General features: G+C 43.4%; 1 protein-coding gene across 1 annotated transcript in view; it reads left to right on the plus strand.

Moving 5' to 3' along the window:
* LOC115764444 (nephrin) overlaps nt 1-19245 on the plus strand; it is a 66848-nt gene extending 47603 nt beyond the window's left edge. The window contains exons 20-23 of the mRNA XM_030707454.1: nt 5337-5488; nt 6631-6742; nt 11278-11486; nt 17005-19245. Of these exons, the coding sequence (XP_030563314.1) occupies nt 5337-5488; nt 6631-6742; nt 11278-11486; nt 17005-17649 (1118 nt within the window). The 3' untranslated portion in view covers nt 17650-19245. The remainder of the gene's footprint in view (nt 1-5336; nt 5489-6630; nt 6743-11277; nt 11487-17004) is intronic.
* The last annotated feature ends 2757 nt before the right edge of the window (nt 19246-22002 follow it).

A 22002-nucleotide genomic window follows, 5' to 3' on the forward strand; every position in this document is an offset into this window, starting at 1 on the left:
GACGCCCGTCCCACAAACCGACCCATCGACCCACCCGACCCATCGACCCACCCGACCGTTGAGTTGAGAAAATTGCAGACATTTCTTGGCAAGTCAGGTCTCAAAGACAAACCAAGCTGGAACGTGCAGAAAGTGTTAGCACAAAAGCAAAAAATTTCGAACGCTTCAAGTGCCAGAACCACAAAAATTCATGGCCAGAGATGAGCCAACGTTTGGCCGGGCGTGCTAACCAAATTATTTTTCATTGAGCCAAATTTAGTGGTTTGACACGCAGAGTTCCAGAGCAGCCGCACCAGCAGCAGCAGCAGCAGCAGCCGGAGCATCTTCTCAATCAGACTCCAAGTCAGACTCAGAGTCAGTCCCAGTGCACCACCGTACCAGAATTATGCATACGCATTTGTACGTGAGCCTGGTACAATATTATGTGCTCCTGCATGCCATACCCCGAGGCAGCAGAGGCAGCGGAGGCAGCATTCCGACTGCCAGTTGTCGTTCGCAACAGTTTGTACAACTGTGCACATATACGCGCAGTTCTCAGTATGTACTCGGTATTTGCAGTTGTAATGTATGCTCATATACTTTTGCCAAACATTTGACTTATGAGTTGGTTAACTTCTCCGACTTTTTGCCCGCCAGTTCAACTTTTGACGGCTTAATGGCTCGCTTTGTATTCATGGGCGAGTAGCATAGATGATATCTTCTGCACAAAGTTTATAAAGTTTTTAACTAGCTGGGCATTTATGTATACACAACTGCTTGACTTAACTAACTTAATGAATGAGTGATTGACTGACTGAATGACCCATTGAAAACCTACTGTTCTCTTGTTTTTTATCCAATCGGGTTTTAACGCCGCTTTACAGGTTTATATTAAAGCTAAAGGGTTATATGCACAGAAATGGGAGGTTATTATATTAATTTAATTTAAGTGATATCATAAATGCATAGCATAATCACTTGGCCCAAAGATAGCTGGGTAACTGTTGCTAGGAAAATAAAATAATGTATTAGCAAATTGCAAATTATTATTAAATACTTCAGCTTTAGTCATTTCCATGTTCTCCCCATTTTTTTTTTTTTTGTTTTTTTGTGCTTGTACTTCATTAAATGAAGTTTGACTCCTTGGGAACGCCCCTAGCCCCTATTCAGCGGGTTTTGTAGTTGCCGCTTTTGTCTGCTTTCTCGAATTCGGTCTGTGTGAAATGTAGGCCAAGATTTTTGACATTATGAGCGCGAGGCTCTAGACTCTCTAGCGGAGCATGAACTACAGCCGCAGGACATAAATAAGATATTTTTCTTAGAATTCAGCATGCTTTATTATACGGACACGGATGCGAGTTGAGCTAGCGGTAGGGATAGGGTTAGGAGCAGAGCTACGACGCCTGGAAATTTCTCTCTTATTGCCAGTGCACAGTTAGGTTTGAACAAATGACGCGCTTGCATATGGATGCAAGTGCCTAACACCGCCATCCCTTTGAATACCCTGCACAAAAGAAATTCATATTTCAGTCTTAACAGCCGCTTGTTACAAGAACTGTTAAGCGAGCCAGGAGCCTCCTCCTCCTGCTACCCGAAAAAAAGAAGAAAAAAAACTGTCTACTCCAACAACATTTTTATGACAATGTTCGGCTTGGAGCTGCTCCCGAACCCGCCATAAGCCGATAACTGACAATGCCCAAAAGCATTTTTTTCCATTTTTTTTTTCTTCTTTTACCATAAAGGAGTTGTCAGGGAAACTGGTGCGTTGGCCAGGATGACAACGGGGATGAGCGAGGGGGGTCCTAGTGGACAGCTTTTAGCCCGAAGATAACTCTGCATATTTCAATGTTTTCGCTAGCGAAACTTGACTTGTGGGCTGGCTGCTGCTGGCTGCTGTTTGTTTGTTGTGCTCGGCCCTTGGATATGCATTTTTAATGTGCATTTGCGCTTTTGTGTCCAAATGCCGCATGACGGCAAAGAAATTCACCCGCCACAAGAGGAAGTCATCCGCACAGAGACTAGGACATGGCCAAGAAGCTTTCACTATTCCACTGGGCTGTTGCCCGATAAACTATGCCAAAAGTCTGCGGTTGGCAGCTGGTCGGCGGTTCGGCTTTTCGGCTGTATCCTGGGTCAATGGACTCCACTGGACATTGGACACAACCACACACACACACACACACACACACACACACCCACATATGTATCATTCTCATATGAGTTTGCCATCCTGTAGAATGCCATTTCTAATGTTTATTGCCTTTCGTGGACTGCCCCGTAGATATGAAGTGCGTAGAGCGAAATGACAAAGCGGCAGTTCCACTGAAACAAAATGAAAATTACAAGAGTAGTCGTGCTCCTGGGTTAGCACTTGGCATAGTCAAACGTTAATTTGAGACTCGAAGAGATGAAATTTCAAAAACCAATGAGCGAGAGGCGAGCAGCTGGGGCAGACTGTGGCTGCAACACTAGGCAAAACTTTTGTGCGAACGTTGCCAGAGGCGATAAGCGATGTCGCTAACGCTTCAATACAAACGAAATCCTCCGGAAACCACTTGACTTTGACACTCTTTAAACAATTGACTACGCCGCCTCAGTGGGCAGCGGGTATGGAACTGTCCATCGAATCTGTTGAGATAAGCACACAGCCTGTCAAACAATTCGGCGCCATTGCCGATGTCCAAAAGTTTCAAAAGTTTCCTTCTAAGGATTGCTATCTACATGCTACACATTTGGGTGAGCCTTAAATATTTGGTATTTGCAATTTTCTGTACCAACTCCAGATACCCTGTAAACAGCTCCTAGCTGTAGTTCTTCGTCGCTTTGCTCTGCCTTATGGACAATTCATTCTTCATTATCTTCTGAGCTTATTTTGCGTCGCCAATGAATATAACAGGGTATTAAATTGACGAAATCATCTGTGAAATATATTTAGTCTGTGTATAGCTTGCCTTGTCTATGCTAGAAAGGAAGTCATCAGGAAGTTGGCTAATTCAATTCCACTTATCGGCTTTATCAACAATATTGATACTCTACTGCACAACTGCATATACCTTTTGTCAACGGGTACAGGGTATAAAAACTGCACAGCTAGGCAAGAAGTTTGCCCAACACTTTCGAACAGAAGCTATGCTGACAAAAACTGAGAGACGTCAAAGCATAACTGGCAGTTATTTTTTTTTTTGCCCGGCTCACCCTGGACCCCAACAGTTCAGCAGATTAGAAGCAAAAACCTTCAAAGCAGACGAACCCGTCGACGGCGACGTCATTAACTGTCCTGACGACCGCAAAAGCTGTCTAAGCCATGTCATATATGTACATATATACATATATAAATACATATATATGTATATATGGCAGCGCAAAAAGCGGACAAAATCCGCTCGCCTTTAGTCCTGCCCGTCCACTCGGCACCAGACTTTTCGGGCTGTCGTGGCATAAGTGCAAAATTTGTAATCTCTGTGTCGGCCACATAAAGTGCAGCGGAGTAGAACACGGCGAAAGACTCGGCTCATCTTCGAGTAAGGCTCTGGTTTATTTGACGTAAGGCTGTTGGTAGTACAGCATGCAGAATTAAGCCTCCCAACCAGAACGTTATTGGCCGAAGGCTTTGACAGTGATAAGCCCGTGCGGTAACCTTTAATTCTACCTGTCCACACATTTGACAAAGTCAAGTAGCCCAAAAATGTTGAGATTACCTTTGCCAGTCGAGGCGTATTTATATCTGTGCATTGATTTCTAATGGGTGCGAGTGCACGTCTCTAATTTTAGTTTAGATTGGTCGACTTTTGACTATATTTAAGAATTCAACCTTTTAATACCACAGCAGAGGGTATTGCAAGTCGATAGAGCTTTGTCCGTGCGTCCATCTGTTTGTTTTTATGTAATAGTTGGCTAAATCCAATCAGCATGGGATTTATTATAGCACCTTTCGGAGCGAAGGTATTTAATTATCGGCAACCCGAAAAATACCATTTCATTCTTGTTAAAGCCAATTGCCGTTCTGTTACGGGCTTTGGCTTTATTGTAACCGCCACGTGTCACCATAAATAAAGCATGTAAATGGGTTAAAAAAATATTTTTTTAATTCACTAAACTATAAATGCAATCGCATATTTGTTAGTGGAGCTACTTCCCCGAGTAGCTGACCCCGGGCAACATATTTTATTAACGACTGCCGCAATAAATACGAGACGCTGTCGACAGAGTGCTCCACAAATTGACGACTCGCAATTAAAAACATTTTATATTCTTATTAACATAAAAAACCCATTTAAAGTGAATGTGGCAAAGAGTCTAAAAATATGTGCAAAATATCTAGCTCTGATATCGCAGCAAGAAGCCAGAATTTAGTCAATATATTAGCAAAGCTCTGCAATAACAACAACACATATAATATTCTATTGTAATAAGTTTATAAAATTTTGTAAAAATATTTTTAAATAATCTAACATAATATTTTCGATTTTTACATTTTTCCTTGACATGAAACCTGAACGTATCACTCATCGAAATGCTGCTTTCGTGTAAATATGGAAACTACAAATGCACTCAACGTACCTACACACACACACACACACACACGCACACACACACGCGCACGCACACGCACATTGACTTTGTGGAAAACACGTGTTAACCATGTGGCGCGGTCATTTTCGTCGTTGCCATTTGTGAAAATGTGCCATGAATCATTTAATGGCATTTTATATACAAATTTAATTGCATTTTTACTTTTCGACCGTCCCCCGCGCCTCCTCGCGCTGCCATGCCTTGCCTTGCCACGCATCGCCGAACTGAACATCGCGCATTGATTTTAACCCTTGACCACGGCCAAACAAAAATGCGTTGGCATCCCAAATGGACGGTCGGCGTTGTTGTTGTTGGCTGTGCGCTACTCTGCATCAAATGTGAATAATTTAACACAATGCCTGCCACCTCACCCTCACCCTCACCCTCACCCTGACCGTCAACCGACTCCCTGCCTCTGCCCGCTGGGCAACATTTGCTTGTTCTGCACTTTGACAATCTTTGCTATTTGCATTTGATTTGCATTGCCTGAAACTATGCCCATGCACACGCCCACACCGACGCCCACTCGCACGCCCATGGCATTACAAAAAACCCACCATATCCGGGTCTCCGATGCTCCGCCCGTGCGGTGTTCCAAATGACTGGCGCACTGCGCACCGCCGCCGCCGCCGCCCAATCAATTTTCGGCATGTCACTGCCAATTACACCTTTTCAATATTTGCGCCGCATACTTTCTACCTTTTTTTTGCTGGATGCCCGAACTGGCTGGATGCTGTACCTCTGTCATCCTCTCTCTCTCTCTCTCTCTGCATTGTCGCATCCAGTGGCGGAAACTACAAATCAACCAGGCAAAACGGCGACCATCGAAATGTACGCGCCCAGTTCGTACAATGACACCGTCACCGGCGAGACACTGTCCAGCGTGTCGGAGAAGAGCGAGTCCTACTCCAATGAGGGCAGTCAACCGGAATATATTGTGAGTATACTATACACACACACACACACACAAACTACCACCACACTTATCCGTTTGTGAACTCAGTTTTTAGGTCCACTTTTTATACCAAACTATTTTGTCTACCCTGTGCTCATTGAAAATGGGTATAATCGTTTTAGGCAATCATATGTAACAGCCAAAAGAAGACATTATTGGGACAAGTCCGTCCGAGAATTAGGTTTAATTCAAATTATCGAAAGCTTCTAGGGTAGATTTTTGCACCAAACTAAGAATATAGATTCTCGTAGAGTACACTCAGAGTTTTTTAAAGCCAGAATGCTTTATAGCTGTTTGGTGGAGGGTTGCTCCCAGTTGGTTACACCCGACTGCAACATTCTTATTTGGTTTTTTTTTTGGGGGGGTTGGGATTGTGCATGAATATGCAATTTGTGAACGCGAATGAGAGTACAATGGGCAAAAATGTCGCCTGATGCTGGAACTGAGGAACTATGGCCAGCATTTAGGCAGACACTGCGTTAAAAAATGATGGGCCGTCTTAAGTTATTGCCAGGCGCTTGAAATTACAACTCAAGGCCGGAACTGGTTTCGGGTTTTGGGACTGTTGACATCGAGGTCGCCGGAACTGGCTGGCAAGCAGTGAGCAAGCCGGAAGCAGCAGCCGGCTAAGACGTCATGATTAATTACGCCCTGCTGATGATAATGATGAGCGCAAGTCCAAAACCAAACCAAACCAAACCGAACCCAAACACAACCCAAGCGAGCGGGGACAACGGCAAACAAATCGTTTCAAATTATTAAAATCATTTATTACCCGCGTAATCTTGCTGTGGCGCAGTAAACCACAAAAACTGCTGCCTAATGTTGACTGTTAACAGTCTGCCTGCCTACGGGGCGTGCCATAAATCAACGTTGCGTATACGCAACGTGCGCCCCTCCGCGAAGGTGTCGTCAATGTCGTCGTTGTCTTCGCTGTCATTGCCGCTGTCAATTGCGCGCAAATGACTTTCAACGCCTCCCAAAACAAAAGCTTAAGCGGGTCGTAATTACCAAGGTGCAACCAAAGGATCAGGTGTCAGGAGTTTGAGTCAGAGCTGGGAAAAGTCCTGGCGCTTGCATTTTCATTGATTGTTTTCGTGTCGCTCTTTTTTTCCCCCATGCAGGACGAAGCACGCAAGAAGGCGGCATCGACATATCTGGTTGAGAGCACGGACATGCCACCACCCAGATACCAAAAGGATGGCACACTGCCAGCATTATATCCAAATAATATGGGTAAGTTCAGATCTAGCTGACCAGATATCAGCTGCAGCATAATGAATGTCCAGATTGCAAATAGAAAAAAAAATGAAATGAGAGAAGAGCACATAAAAAGCATTTTAGATAATTAACTTTTGACCAAAACAACAAACCAACTTTACAGTTGCACGCGCTGTCAGCACGTCAACGTCCGTTCTGGGCCAGTCTGCCCTGCCCCGACTCGCAGCTGCAGTTGTTGCCTGATTTTTTTATGCCATGATTGCAATCAAAGCTTAAAATAAAAATAAAAGCGATGTTAAAACGGATATCGGCAAAATCCACAGAGCAACTAAGTACGCGCCAGCTGAAAATTCAATTTGAGTGCAACATCTCCATCTTAATTGTAATTGAGCAGCAAAGTTTTTGCCAGTCTTGATTTTCAATTGAGTCATGAGTGTGTGTGTGCAAGTGTGTGTGTGTGCAAGTGTGTGTGTGTGTGTCTGCGTGCGTGCTAGTGTGTGCTGCCTCCGGCTGAGTTCAACACTAGAAACCAAATCACGTTCCGGGCTCTGCGCTAATTTAAGAGTGCGTCAGAATTTAAGAATATCGTTTATCTAGGCGCATGAAAATGAAAGAATAATAATAATATTAATGCCCCCCACCAGAGAGGGGAATATGCTCAGCATGTCTGAGTAAAAGACTAAGAAGAAGAAGCAGCAGAAAGGAAAAACAATAGTCGTATTATAATAACATTTGAGACATTGCTGAAAGCATCGCAACTGCATTTCAAATGCAAAGCGCAAAAATAATAAAAATACATTAGCTTCAAACTTTTGCTCGCTTCTCTTCGCTTCTTCTCTGCCTCTTCCTCTCCAACTTCCTCGCCGGTGTGCCCATGTCTCCTTGTCAATTCTCCGCCATGCCTGCGCTGGAAATAAAATACAATTACCTTATGTCAACGAATTTGGCAAGTGAAGGCGCCAAGTGGAGCATACTTCAAAAGTGGCAGCCACTACAACAACAGCAGCTCGAATAATAAGAAGAACAAGAACAAGAACCAGAAAAAAAAACAATAAACTTCCGATTGCCGAACACAAAATACCCTTGCAGACAGCGGATATGCCGCATATCCTTTGATCCTGAATAGTGCCTTTTTTATATAAAAAATATGTATGCTTATGTACTTCCTGCTAGTTGTATATATATTCTACAGAATCTCCCATTTCTATTGTCAAGCGACTTTTTTAATCGACTTTAGAACTGCAAACACCTTGTTCCTATTTGGATGCCTAAACTTGTTGAGAATTAGAATTAGCAAAAAATCAGAAAGCGATCAAAGAAAAATTACTGTCTATGTTTAACAAATACTTTGGGTGGTCGTGTATTATGCGTTACACGTTTCGTGCTCAAATTTAAAAAACCTTCGCTAGGGTATTAGAAGACCAACAATATTTGATAGCGTTTGACGCCGGGACAAGGACTTTGCCACAGATAAACGGAGATGGCGCGTAATTATGTATGCGGCTGCATGGTAAAAAATAAAAAAGGAACACATAAAACACAAACAACAACAAAAAAAGCCACACAAAAACACGAACACGAACAGGAACACAAAGACAAGCGACAAGGAATGAAAGAAAAAGATGTTAAACAAAAATGCCTCGTGGCATAAAAATTAAAATGCTTGCCGGAAGCTGAAGCTCAAACAAGCGCCCCAGGCGAAAATGCGCCATGAGGCAGAGTCCCAGCAGCCGGGATACATACATGTATGTACAAATGTGCATATATGTACACGCACACATGCATACATACATACTACTAAATACATCTACCTTGCTGTTAGTTGTCGCCACCTGCTGCTGACTGAGTTGAGATCAAATAATAGATGAACAACTCGTCCTCGCATCCCCCTCCAATGCATTTAAGCCAAAAGCAAACTGTGAAGCGCATTTTTAATGAGATACCATAGAACGCGCCACCCTGTTAATGAGCAGCCGCATGGAAAAGCTCCCGGCCATCTACGGGCGATTTTCCGAACTACAAATGTGCAAATATGCAACAACACAAAAAAAAATAAAACTTTTAATGAAAAGTCAGGTTTTGAGCAAGCTTCCATAGCCTTGGCCGGCTTAGAACCGACCAGGGATAAAAATATATATAATATATTTTTTGTATACTCTTGCGAAATATGGAATGCGAAATATGTAGGCTGTAGGTATGCCTATCGGAACCATGCCCTCATCTTATTAGCATTACACTAATATAAGAAATAGATCCTATAAGAAGAATCGTTCAAAAACGTTTCTCAAAAATGTTCCCCCACAACTTAAGCAAAATCTCTTTAACATCGGATCAAATAGTTGACACATGAACACAGCTGTAAGGGTATTCAATCTTCGGCTACCCGAAGACAACTTGTCCTTACTTTGTTTTTATTTACCATGCGCAATGCTTTCGGTAAAATTCAACAAGGCTATTAATATGAAATGAATGCCACCTGCGTGGATATAGAGATATAGATACATATACAAATGTGCAGATGTATGAATGTGTGTGAGCGTACATAGTTTACTTGCAGGGATCTGGCCAATTACGCACATTATACATGTACAATAATGATTTTTTCGTTTTTGTATACCCTGAACCCATTAAAAATGGGTAAAAAGGGTATATTGTTTTTGTGCAAAATGCAAATGTATGTAACAAGCAGAAGGAAGTATCTCTGACCACATAAAGTATATATATTCTTGATCAGCATCAATAGCCGAGTTGATCTAGCCATGTCCGTCTGTCTGTCCGTCCGTATGTATGAGCGCAAGGGTCTTAGAACCTATAAGAGCTAGAGACCTGAAATTTGAATGTAGGTCCGTTTTATACCTTTCGCCACCTCCCTGCTAACACCGCAGAGCTATAAATCAAGTTAATAACCAAACTTATATTGCCAACCAATATAATTTTGAGAATGCACAAATATTCTATGGTATAATAAGATATACTGTAGAAAATTTCACTAAGATCGGTTAAGAGAAAACCAAAGTTATATATAACTGCGCAATTGGATGGCACAGCTAGCGAATACTCCAAGAATTTCTGTATACATGTACACATACACATTCATGCGCGTCTACTTCGCATTCTATCGCATTGTAACAGCATTGTAATAGAGGGTTCAGGGTATTCCCTAGTCGGGGGCTCCCGACTAGTACCTCTTACTTGTTTTTTTGTTATGTCGGTGCTCCGATTTTGATTTAGCTGTGACTGGCAAAGACTGTTGCTGCTGCTGTTACTGATCGAAAAATCAATAATTCATGAGGACCCCCCTACCCCCCTTTCGAGGGTGCCCTCAGCCTACGCAATGTTGTACTATACACGCATACTCAATACGCATATGCAAAGTAAACAGGCCACAAAATGAACATGGGAGCCCGTAAGCAGCTCAGCCACAGCTCCAGCGTCATCTCCAGCTCCTGCTCCTGCTCCTGTTCCCTCTCCATCTGCTCGAGCTTCATTTCGTTGACGGCGTGTGGCAGGCTCCCGGGCGTCTTCGATTTGTCTCCGTATTCTTGCTTCGAGTAGATTGTTCCCACAGCCGCAGCTTCAAGTTTCTTAACAAAATTATTGTTGCCTACATTTGAGCGTTGCTGGCACTTGAGCTACACGTTTGTATATTCTAGTAGGTGTGTGTGCGTGCGTGTGTATGAGTGCAGGTGCGGCTGTGTATCGATGTGTGTGTGCGAGTGTGGCTCTTTGTCTAAGTCTATTTTACAAAATTACAAATTTGTTACGTTTGTGGCTTTCACGCCTTTTCGAATGACAGCCTCGTTGGAACTCGGCGAGTTTTGAGTGGTTAAAGCGCTGTGGATGTGGGCTTGAAGTTGCAAGGGAGGGTGTGCGTGTGTGATTGTGGCAGCCCCAAAAATACCAGACAATTTGTCTTGTGATAAGTAGATGCCATAAATACTATGCAATCGGCGGCGCAACTTTAACGCTTTGGGGCAACTGGCTTTGTTGCAAGTGTATCGAAAGGATTTGCCCATTGGCCCTATCGCCGCAACACCTGCCTCTTATCACCTGTCCCGGCCATTCGTTGCAATTAATGGCACTCGTTTTATTCACTTCCAAACGTTTGCACACCAAATGAACCAGAAAGCAGCAAAATGTTGCACCTACGTGGGGGCGCCACGCATGCCTGCCAAAAGGGAAGCTCAATACCGAATGGAGGCTACGTGTGTGCATTTCCAGTGCTCAATGTGGTATGCGTGTGCATGTGTGTTTGCGTGTGTGACCCTTTCAGCCAAAGTCTTTGCCTTCTGGTTTTTTCAAATGGCCCTGTAAATGTCTCAATTGCAGCACCCAAATTGAAATTGTGCTGCTGGCCAGGCTTTAGTTGGGCTGAAAAGCGCTTTAGTTGTTGCAACAACAACAACAACGACAACAACATTAATGGGACGGGCGTTGTCAACGGAAGCATCCGCGGCAAACTTTAAAAATTCAATTCGATTCATGCAAAGGCCCTGTGACCTGCTGACCTTAGACGATACTAATTAACCGCTATCTCTCTCCACTTGCAGTCAATGCCTGCACGCTACCACATCCGCGGCATAACAACGGGCACGCAGCCGCCCTTGCCGCCGCCGCCGCCGCCGCTGGCCACATGACGCGCGACGATCAGATGCTCATCAGCAAGGGCGTCTATATTCCGTCCCCATCGCCAGCACCGCCAACGGATGGCTCCTACTACAACATGAACAGCGACAGATATTTGTCGTATCCGCCAATGGTGAGTAGAACTGAGAGTTTCTCTTCCTTATCTTCGTCAGAGTTGCCGCGTCACGCGTCGGCGATTCTTTAAGACTCGCCGGGATTAGGTGCAGCTGCAATGCAATGTTAATTGCCTGCCTTGATCCTTAATATCGCTACCCGCTGCACCGCTTATGGCTAGTCACGGCCAGGGATTAGTTCGCGCAATTAGTTGGAGTTTTATGCACGATGCCCGGACAACGCACACACACACACACTGACACACCCTGCCCGGCAGTCAGCCCTAGGCAAATCCCACTACATTTGCATCGCTCTGTGACCGTCATTGAGCGAAGGGACCATGCACATATACTTATGCACATGCATACACTAAGAGAAAAACCAAGTTATATAGTCTAGTTAGAAGGACATGGGATTCATACAGCTTGAGTTCTTGAGTTTGCTTAAAATGAGTACTCGAAACTTGTGATTAGGAATTTCGGTATTAAATAGAGTTTTCACCAAGCTGAATTCGGTCAAATTAGATCTATAACTCTTGATTATTTCTCCAAGTGTACTAGCACATCTATCTACATATATGCACATATATATATACGATCAGGCTTGCGGGACGGCAGCCAAACTGCCATGTGGCAGCTGCCAGCTGCCAATGTGCGCTGCAGCTGAATGGCTGCCAGTTAACTCGGTTCGACTTTTATAATCCGCGTGCCGCATGCAACGCTGTAAAGACAAATGACAAACTCAAAAGCATTAAGCTGCAGGCAGCAGTAGGGGTATATAAGATGGAGGTGGGATATCGGGGCAGCTGGGAAGTTGTATGCTACATTTGCTTTGTTGTCATTGTTGTTGTTTGTGCTGCTGCTGCTGCTGTTTGTACTTGCAAAAGTAAACATTATTTTCTCAAGACAACAATTTAATATTACGCATACGCAGCGTGTGAAGCAGCAAGTACGACGTTTATGAGGACAGACAACCTCCGCGTATTGTAACTCACAATTTATCCCATGTGCTGTCTTGTGTCATGTTGCATAGCTGCCGCTTGTTGTATGTGCCTCGCTTCATTACATGCAACAAAGTTTTGCGCCGCATCACTCATAAAGAGCTGCCGCCCAACTTGACTGGGGCATGATTTTCATTTCAAATATGTATGCGGCATGCCTTATTTCAAACTATTGCCAGATTTTGTGGCATGCCACAGCCAGCCAGCATTGATCTTCTGACCGGGCTCGACTGCCCCAAAAAAAAATGCCAGAGAGCAGCGTCTTCGTGTCGCATTAGGCTAACCCAATATAAATTCCACAAATTCACAATAAACATGGGAAAATCAATTTTCCAAATTTATTGCCATCGTTCCTTTTTAGGTGAGCATGTGTATATGTAAATTTTATTCCCTAAGCCCATTGAAAAGAGGAAGGCATCTTCGACCCCATGAAGTACACATATTATTCACAGGACGAGAAACTGAGCGGATCTAGCCATGTCTGTCTGTCAGTCTGTTGGCATATAGACTCATAGTTCAGAAAGATCAGGCAATAAACCTTGAAAGTTAATTATAAATCAGGAAAGAAGAGTGCAGCGCAGCAGCAAATAAGCTTGCAATTTTTGTAAAGGAAACTTGGCGCAGTGTTCAGGGTATTTGCTAGTCAAATACTCCCGACTAGAGCAAACTAAGTTGTTTTATTTTTATCACTGCTGCCGCTGTCGTCTGCTGCTTCTAAAGGGGTGTAAATGTGACAAGTTAAGACGACACTCAATGCGGCTGACACTCGTGTCCCCCTGTCCTGGCATTGCCAACACCCGCCCGTCCACCCACAGCTGTCGACTGTCAGCTGGCATTTTATGGCGCTGCCAGGCCAATAATTGTATAAATTAGATACGAACGAAATGCAGTTAGCAGCCAACTCTTGTGGATCCCCAAAGGGCTGTCGCCAGCTGCAAGGGACACACACACACTGAGACACACTCCTAATGGCGGCTAATGTAATAATATTTATGCTAGCTGCTGACCATTTTTATGGGCTTTTATGCTTTATGCGATTTGGCCAGTTACTCAATTCCAATTCCAGTCCCGGCAACGCGCGTTTGTTTACTCTGGATAACAGTTAAATGATGAAGAGTCGCCCAGTGGAGATATCAGTAGCCATATCAGAGGGCAGAGGACAGCTGCAGGCTTTCGACGCCCCCTGCGCCCACGCGCCCCACGCGCTGCGCCATTGCACATGTTAGTCATTCAGCATGGGACACAAAACCTTTTGTTTGCGGTTTTTAGTCAACGAGGGAGAAAAATTCAATTTCGGTTTAGTTGGCCAACAATGCCATTGTGTGTGTGAGTGTGCGTGTGTATGAGGGTCCTCTTGCTCCTCTTGACAGTGTGTGTGTGGACATGCTCGTGCGAGCCTTTTCTGCCACACATAAGAAATGTTTTTTGTGAAGCCAAATTGAATTATTTGATAAACATCATTAGAAAAATTACAAAATATATAGAGCACTCGGCATGCGGCAACAAATCAGCCAGAAAGAGAGACACACAATGATAGAGAGAGAGAAGGAGAGAGAGAGAGAGAGAGAGAGAGGAAGATAGAGACGAGAAGGCACAACATTTGTATCAGCTGCGGTTTTTCTAAAACATTTTCCCCAGCACTAAATTACTTTTCGGTGCACAGATGTCTGCGCAGACCCTCCCTCCCCTTCTCAGCCAAAACTAAATGAATAAAAACAATTTATAGTAGTAAATCAAATTAAATTTCAATCGCATGCCTGACAGCAAACAAAAAAGATTCACTCACATTCACACGATACTCCCGTTTGCAGTGACAGGCAATGCGTGGTCAAATGTGGCTAACTGATTGCCACAGCTATGAGCCCAGGTGGCCCACGCGGCGCATACGCAATATGCAAGCACAGTGCGGCTTATTAAAAGTGTTGAATTGTTTCTAATGCCATCCAACACTCACAAACATTATAAAAACGCCTGCAAAAGACCCAAAAAACAGGCAATAATATGGTTAACAGCACGAAAGTCTTGTTAAACTAGCTTTGCAAGTAAACCCAGTTTTTGCTTTGCGCCCTTCCAGCGCTTTTATTTTCTCCCATTGCAAATGAAAAAATTCAATTTTAAGTTCATACAATTTTCGCTTTGTTTATTTCAAATTGTAAACACGAAAGTTGTCCACTAAAAGGTCAGGCAAAAGACAACAAAAAATTGTACTCTACCCCAATTAAACTTAGGTAAAAAAAACTATACAATTTTAGGCTCAAACGGTGTGGTTTGAATACAAGCATTGCTCATTAAAGTACAGGGTATACATACGTATGCCAGTTTTGGCCAACGCCCAGGTTCGTGTTTGTATAGCATTGGACCCACATGTAACTATTTAAGCGGCAATTTGTATTTTATTGCCAATTGCGTTCTGCATGTCCGTTTGACGACAACAACAACAACCACAAGGGCAACAAAAAATAAAGTTTGGGCCACATCTAGCCCCAGACCAACTATATAGTTGATAAGTTAAATGCTGGCTGTGAGCTGCTGTCCCATTTAGATATGCGGCACACACATGTCCGAGCTGAGCGTGGGCGTCGTGTGGCAGGTTTGGGTTCTGGACTGGATTCCAGCTCTATCTGGGAGCAGCTACGTGCATGTGCTGAGTGGCGTCGTCCAACTTAACTATGGCTCACTTTGTTAGCGAGTTTTGCACAGTTTGAAATTCAATTAGTTTTGTGCGGGCTTCGGGCACTTGGCATTGTCTCACTTAGCTGGAATCTCTTCGAGTCGTGTCTGGCCTGTCGGAGACAGCCGGTCGAAAGTCAGTTTCTCGTATATACCGCATATGCACTGTATGTTTGTGTCGTGTTTAAAATTCAAGGCCCACACAGAGCAGAGCTGTTGTCGATTAAATAAATAACCAAATACACACACAGTAGTGTCCATAATTTAATTTCAGAGCAGGCAATGCAATGGCTCTAAAAGTGGCAGCGCCTCGGTTGTCGGTAGTCCTTGGGGTGCGCAGTCATATACATTTGATATTCTATTTACGCAAAATGAACTACTTGCCGCTCCTTGGCTTTAACTTTAACAATAACGACAATAATGAGCCGGCCAACCCAAACCCAAACCCGTCCAGCAGAATTAGCGCACGCGAGTTGCCACACACACAACAAAGACCTTTAAGTGGCACAAGCCGCCAAAGTTTTATAGAGAAACCCCTTTACCGCCGCCTATGCTGATTCAGCTAGTGCAACAAATTGCTGGCGCTCTGCCTCTACCTCTGCCTCTGGCTCAGTCCTGGCCAACACCCAAAGCTCAGCTCGAAGTTTCCGTTAAAGACAATTTAACTTTGTAAACTGATACAAAATGTCCGCCTTGGTATACTCAAGTCTTTTTAGGCTAAACTACCAGACCTTCAGAGTTTCGCTGTTAATCAGGGCCAGGCGCAGTGTGCGTTTCTGTGTGTCTGTTTGTGTGTGTAGGTTACCCCGATACATCTTTATGTGCCACAGCCCCATATTCCTTACATAATTTGTTCTCGATTAAAAAAACGGATAGAAAGAGAGCAATTCTTTAGAAGCTAGTGCTATCTCCAATATTCCAATTAGGCACGCAAGTCACCGCCCAAGTTAAAGTTTTTCGTAGCAGGCAACTTAAAAGTTAACACAGCTCCGTGTTCCGTGTGCCTTGTGCCGGGCGTTAAACTTGGGTCTAACTACGGGAAATACTTTTGCGCGGACCCAACTGGACCCCAGCATGCGAAACAATTTCCAAACTGACACAAAGTGTCATGTCAATCGAAGTAGAAGATAATATTTCCAACTAAGGCAACTTGCAGCACAGCCAACGAAAAATGCAGCACATTTTTTACCAACTTGCAAGTTGCAAGTTGTCCACAACTTTTATACATGTACTCACACATATTCAATGCACAGCAATTGCAACAAAAAGCAGCAAGAAAACGCCAAAATGGGGGTTCAAATACGTTTGCAATTTGTGTAGCGACATTTCAAACGAACCAACGCACAATTTACAATTATCACATTGTTACTCCTGACGGGCAGTCCTTTCTCAACAAAACTGACAGATAGAATAAAGATAAATTCCCAATTTAAAGAGAACGCAGCATGGGTTTGCGTTGATTTCACTTGAAAACTGCAAAGTTCGACTCACACCTCGTCTTGTCACATTAAAAATATATTTTCATTGTTAATCGCTTCATAGGGCTCGTAGCTTGTGCCTTCTCAAGAGCAAAATAGGACTATCCATTTCACAGCTATAACTTCTCTTTATCCCTATGAGGTAGCAAGGCAAAGGAGGAGAAAGTTGAGTAAGACGCAAGCATAACAAAGGCTGGGCTTGGGCTCACATCCCACTTTCTGCACAAATGAGAAAACTTTTGACGAAACGGAAACTGAGACCGAAATTCGTCTTAAAGCCAGAGCGCAAGCTATGCATAATTATGGCTCAGGCCTAGGCCAGGGCAGAGGCTGTTACAATGTGAAACTTTTTCTAATTGCCGACTTCTATTCCATTCTATTCATTTCAGGAATACCCGACAACACTGGACTTCAGTGGGCCGCCGCTGCCGCTGGCGCATCTGCAGCCGATGCCCATTACGGTGACCTCACAGGCGGCGCTGCTGGCGAGCAATGGAGGCGCCACGCTTATGGGCAATGGCAGCGCCGTGGGCGGTTCGGGCACATTGCGTCGCGGTATATTGCGCGGCGTTGTGGGCGTGCCGCCGCCCGATGTTACGCATCACACCTCAGCCGGCGGCACGCCATCCATGCAAATCATGCACGACCTGCATCCGGTCAATCTCAGCGCGACAACGCTGACAACTAGCACCACGCTCAATGGCAGCATGACGACGGCGCTGCCATTGACAACGGCCACGCTGCCTCGCCAGCCGCACGGCATCCTCAAGGATCCCAATCGCAACAAGCAGCAGCAACAGCAGCAACAGCAGCAGCAGCAGCTGCTTAACGCCAGCCTGGTGGGCGTGCCCGTCTCCGCGGGCGTTGGCAGCCTCCAGATCCTGAATCTGCCCGTGACCAGCGCGGCGCTGGGCAACAACTTGCTGATGACAACCAGCGCCACCTACGACCCCGCCTCGCTCAGCAGCTTCAATGCGAGCGGAGCCGGCGGCGTACCGGTAGCCTACACAGATGCGGACGGACATCTCGTATAGCTATAGGCAGAGACTGGGGCCAGCACTGAAACACGGTACTGAGCAGCCAGCTGCCATACAGGGAGACAGAAGATGCCAGCCGTCAGCACCTGAGTGTTTGTCGGTCTGTTAGTCTGTCTGTCTTTCTGTCCATTGAACAAGGTAACTTCTTGCATCATCTTCACATATACATATATATAACTAAATGTACTCCACTCGACTCGTAGCTAGTTTAGAAGCTTTCCCTCTCTTCAGCGTGAAGTCTGTATGAATGTATCCTAGACGTGTACTGTAGGCAATTTCAAGTAACAACAACAACTGCCAGATACCCTGCAACCGAAAAGTGACGGGAGAGGGCCTAAACTGTGTCTATATACCATCGATATTTGTCGATATTATTCAAATGGGTTGACATATCAGGTTGATTGTCATATATACGGCTCGAAGTTCTTCCTTCTGCCTGTTACACACATTAGCCAGAATATTCACACCCCACTGTGAAAGGCTACAGGGTATGAGAACAACGAGTGCCCCATTACCTTATTCAAATCAGCTACAGAATTAGTTTATGTTAATTTTTAAAACGAAACTCACTCCCCATAAAACATTGGACTGTGTTTATTCAGATAACCAGCCCAGAGATCTCATTGCCTGGAGACTGGTCAGCCGGTCGGTCCGTCAGTCCGTCAGTCGCTTCGCCGATTGCTGCTTGAGGATTTGCGTTTTTCTAATTAGCTTGGCAGCAGCAGCAATAACAACAGCTATAACGAAAAACTTTGAGCGGGTGGCTCCGGGGGAAAGGCGGAAGGCGGTCAAAATTTTTGAAATTAGTTCAGTGGAACGAAGACAACAGCCGCGCAGCCGTTTGACAGCTCCCCGGGGCGTGCTCAGGCCTCAAGTCGATGGGCACGTGATTGCGCCGGGCGCACTGGGCGTGGCAAGCAAATAAACGAACGAAAAAACACACAGTTGACAGCAGCAGCAGCGGCAGCAGCAGCGGCAGCGACAGCAGCGGCAGGTTACGGCGAGCGATTAGTTGGCCCCAACTCCTTGAACTGTTGCTGAAGGTTAGTGCGCCATATTGAAGACTCCCGGACGGGGCACTCCCCCGGAGCATAACCAAAACAAACATAGCTAGTGGCTCCTCTAATAACACAAAGCACCAAATGGAGCAGCTGATGCCGCGCCCAGCAATGGCCGGGCACATTATGTGCAGGCACCGCAGTTGCCACATTCAAAGGCTTCCGCACAGCTACGACTGCTCTGTTGCCGCCTCCGATTGCGATCTATGGGTGCTTATAGGTATCATTGCCATACCCCAACCCAGATACCCCGCCCACCGCGCCCCCCAATCCGGACCCAGTCTTAAGTGCTTGCCGCACATTTGCTGCTCGTCGCAGCTCAGCGAGCGTGACATGCTCCTCATCTTGGGGACGCCATTAACTTCTGCTGCTGCTGCTGCTGCTGCTGCTGATGCTGCTGGCCGCGCTGGAGCACATCATGACAATTCTATTATGTAGCATCAATGCAGTGTAGAGCCCCGCAACCCCTACGCTCAGCGCCCTGCAACTGCCACCCTTTTGCCAAGGGCAAAAGTAGACATATCCAAGGAGATATCCGCGCCGTATCTCGCTTTGTATATATATATATATATAAATATATATGTATGTGTGTGGGTATGGGTGTGTAGGTGTACGTGTGTTAATTAATATTCATTGAGCTGTAATTACCAAAGCAAGACCCTGCTTCTATACTCCCCACCCGCCCCCTGCCGCTCTCTAATGCAGTCGCAGATAATCGCAACTGCATGCCTCTATCTGAGCATCAATAAAAAATGAGCATTTGTCGCTGCTGCCAGAATGTTTCTCTGACTGAAAGTAATTAAGAATTAAATTAAATATATATATTCGAAATTAACGAACGTACAGACAAAGCCAAAGCCTGGGACAAAGGCAGTCCAGGGAGCGAAGCGATGCTTTGGCAAACAGAAAGTAAAATTAAGGATAAGCCACATATCCTTGCACACAATACAAATATATATATATATGTATATATGTGTGTTTATCAATTTTAAAGGCCTTGCAGCTCCTTGCAAGCCGCCCCTCACGCCCGCACATTGTTGCGCCAGGCCCTGCTTTGTGTGAGGTCTTCGTTGGGATTTCCGCTATTGAATAATTGTGATTGCCGTTCGGAGATAAAAGTTAAATGAGCAGGAAAATAAGGAAAATTATAATGGAGCTTAATGCCACAAGAGGCCAGCAGCACATACTTCTCTTTATGCACATACAACATATACACTCAGAGAAAAAGTAAAGCTTGTTTTGTTCAAAGCAAAGATTTTTCATATTTGTCCTACTTAGACATTTCTTAAACTTATCTTCGGAAGAACTTTACTCAAAAGGATTTCTCAAAAAGATTACTCAATGTTTGGAACGAACTAAGTTATTCATTTTAGAGCTTTGTATGTCGCTTTTCTCTGAGTGCACGAATGCAGATTATTTACCAACGAAAATTGAAACTGCATTCATCAATAAATAGCAGACTAACTGATTCGGCTTAAATACTCTCATATTTGCAAAAGATTTCCATTGTTCCGACAGACAATAAATTGAAAACCTTTGGAAAATTACAAGACTATTGAGAAATGAAGGCAAAGCAACACACAGACTAGCTAATACACTTATCATCAACAGTTGAGAAAAAGTGAGGGAAGGCAGTTATAGTCATATTATTCATTTAATTCAGATTATACTGCGAATGTGCTTGAAGGTACACGTCTAGGATCGAGTGTATTCACACCAATTAACATATATGTAAAGCTTATAACTCACATAGGGCTGCCAAAATTGCATTAAAGGCATTTAAAATTAAATTCTAGACGTAAGTAGCTAAGCGAACTAATTAAACCTCTAGTGAGAGAGAAAGTACTACGAATAAATCAATAAACTGGGATAAAGAAAAAAAGCGTATTTCGACCTACTCAATCAATATGCCAAATTTAATTTGTACAATAAAAGGTTAACTGGAAAAACTAAGAACGATATAAATAATGTAAAAGGACAAATGCAGGTATATATAGAAAAGAGACAGTCATACAACAAATAAAATAAAATAAAACTAAAATTAATTGGAAACATGCATAAATTGCTATTAAAGTAAAGTAGAATAAATTTCGCATCTCGTACTTGTAGAACTGTGTTTCTTACACTTAAGTGTCACTCCCTATAAAGCTGTCAGAAACGCGTGAGTGTATGAATTATCCTCGAATCGTAGAAGTCCCTCTTTGAGTGAATACTCACCATGAGTGAATAATTTGTGTGAATGATTCAATCGCTCGGAACACTAGAGTCTATCAGTGCGTCTCCCGCATATACTACATATACACTATCTTGCTGTTTTTTAAATATAACTACCGCACCTTATAAATATCTGAATTAAAATTTGAATGTGTGAGAATATGGAAAACGTACATTTTTATACAAAAAAAAAAAAAAAAAAAGAAGAAAACAAAAAAACCTAAAATGTCTTCCCCGCATAATAGAGAATACTTTTTGTTGGGTACAAACAAAGCGTGTTTTAATTATGATAAGTGCACATAAAAATTAAATTTAATTAGTTATAATTTTCATACACAGATATGGTACGAGTATGTATTTATTTAGTTTGTAATGCTAACATATGAAATGGGGGAAACTTAATAAGACTAAAGTTTAATTATGTTAAATTTTAATATAAAATAATATAAGTTATAACATTATTATAATTATTATTACTATTATTATTATTATTATGCTAATGTGTAGTTAAAGCATGGCCAAAGAGATTTGTTAACAAAGAATATAATTATTTACAGCATTCAAATGTTTGTTCTCAATTGCCTTTTATGATTTCATCTCGAATCACAACAGAATTCTTAAGAAATTCTCTTGTTAATACGCATATGTAATATGTTTATAATAGGCAGAGGAGCGATAAGACCGGCAGACAAGACTTGAATACTGAACTTAGTTTAAATGTAATTCAATCTCAAGCAACGTAATTAGAATACCAACAGGTACTCATAGACCTTATATACCCTGTAAAAAATGAAGGCATCTAAGCAGATTCGACTATTGTGAATGTTTTTATGATGAATTGGGTTTACTTCTATGTAGCATCTACTTATTAGAACTCTAAATGCAGCAAAGCGGTGTACAGAAGCCAGAGATAAAAGTGAAACAATAATTAAAGAAGAGGCAGAAAACAAAATAATGAAAAACAAACTATATATAAGTTTATTTGCTAAATGAAAACGCAGTCAAAAATTGTATAAATTAATTTGAAGGAATGAAAATAATGCATATGAAACTTATTGCATTTTTAAGAAATCTGTTA

This window comes from Drosophila novamexicana, unplaced genomic scaffold, assembly GCF_003285875.2.
Source record: "Drosophila novamexicana strain 15010-1031.04,08,12 unplaced genomic scaffold, DnovRS2.1 tig00000858-arrow-arrow-pilon, whole genome shotgun sequence".
Classification (NCBI taxonomy): Eukaryota; Metazoa; Arthropoda; class Insecta; order Diptera; family Drosophilidae; genus Drosophila; species Drosophila novamexicana.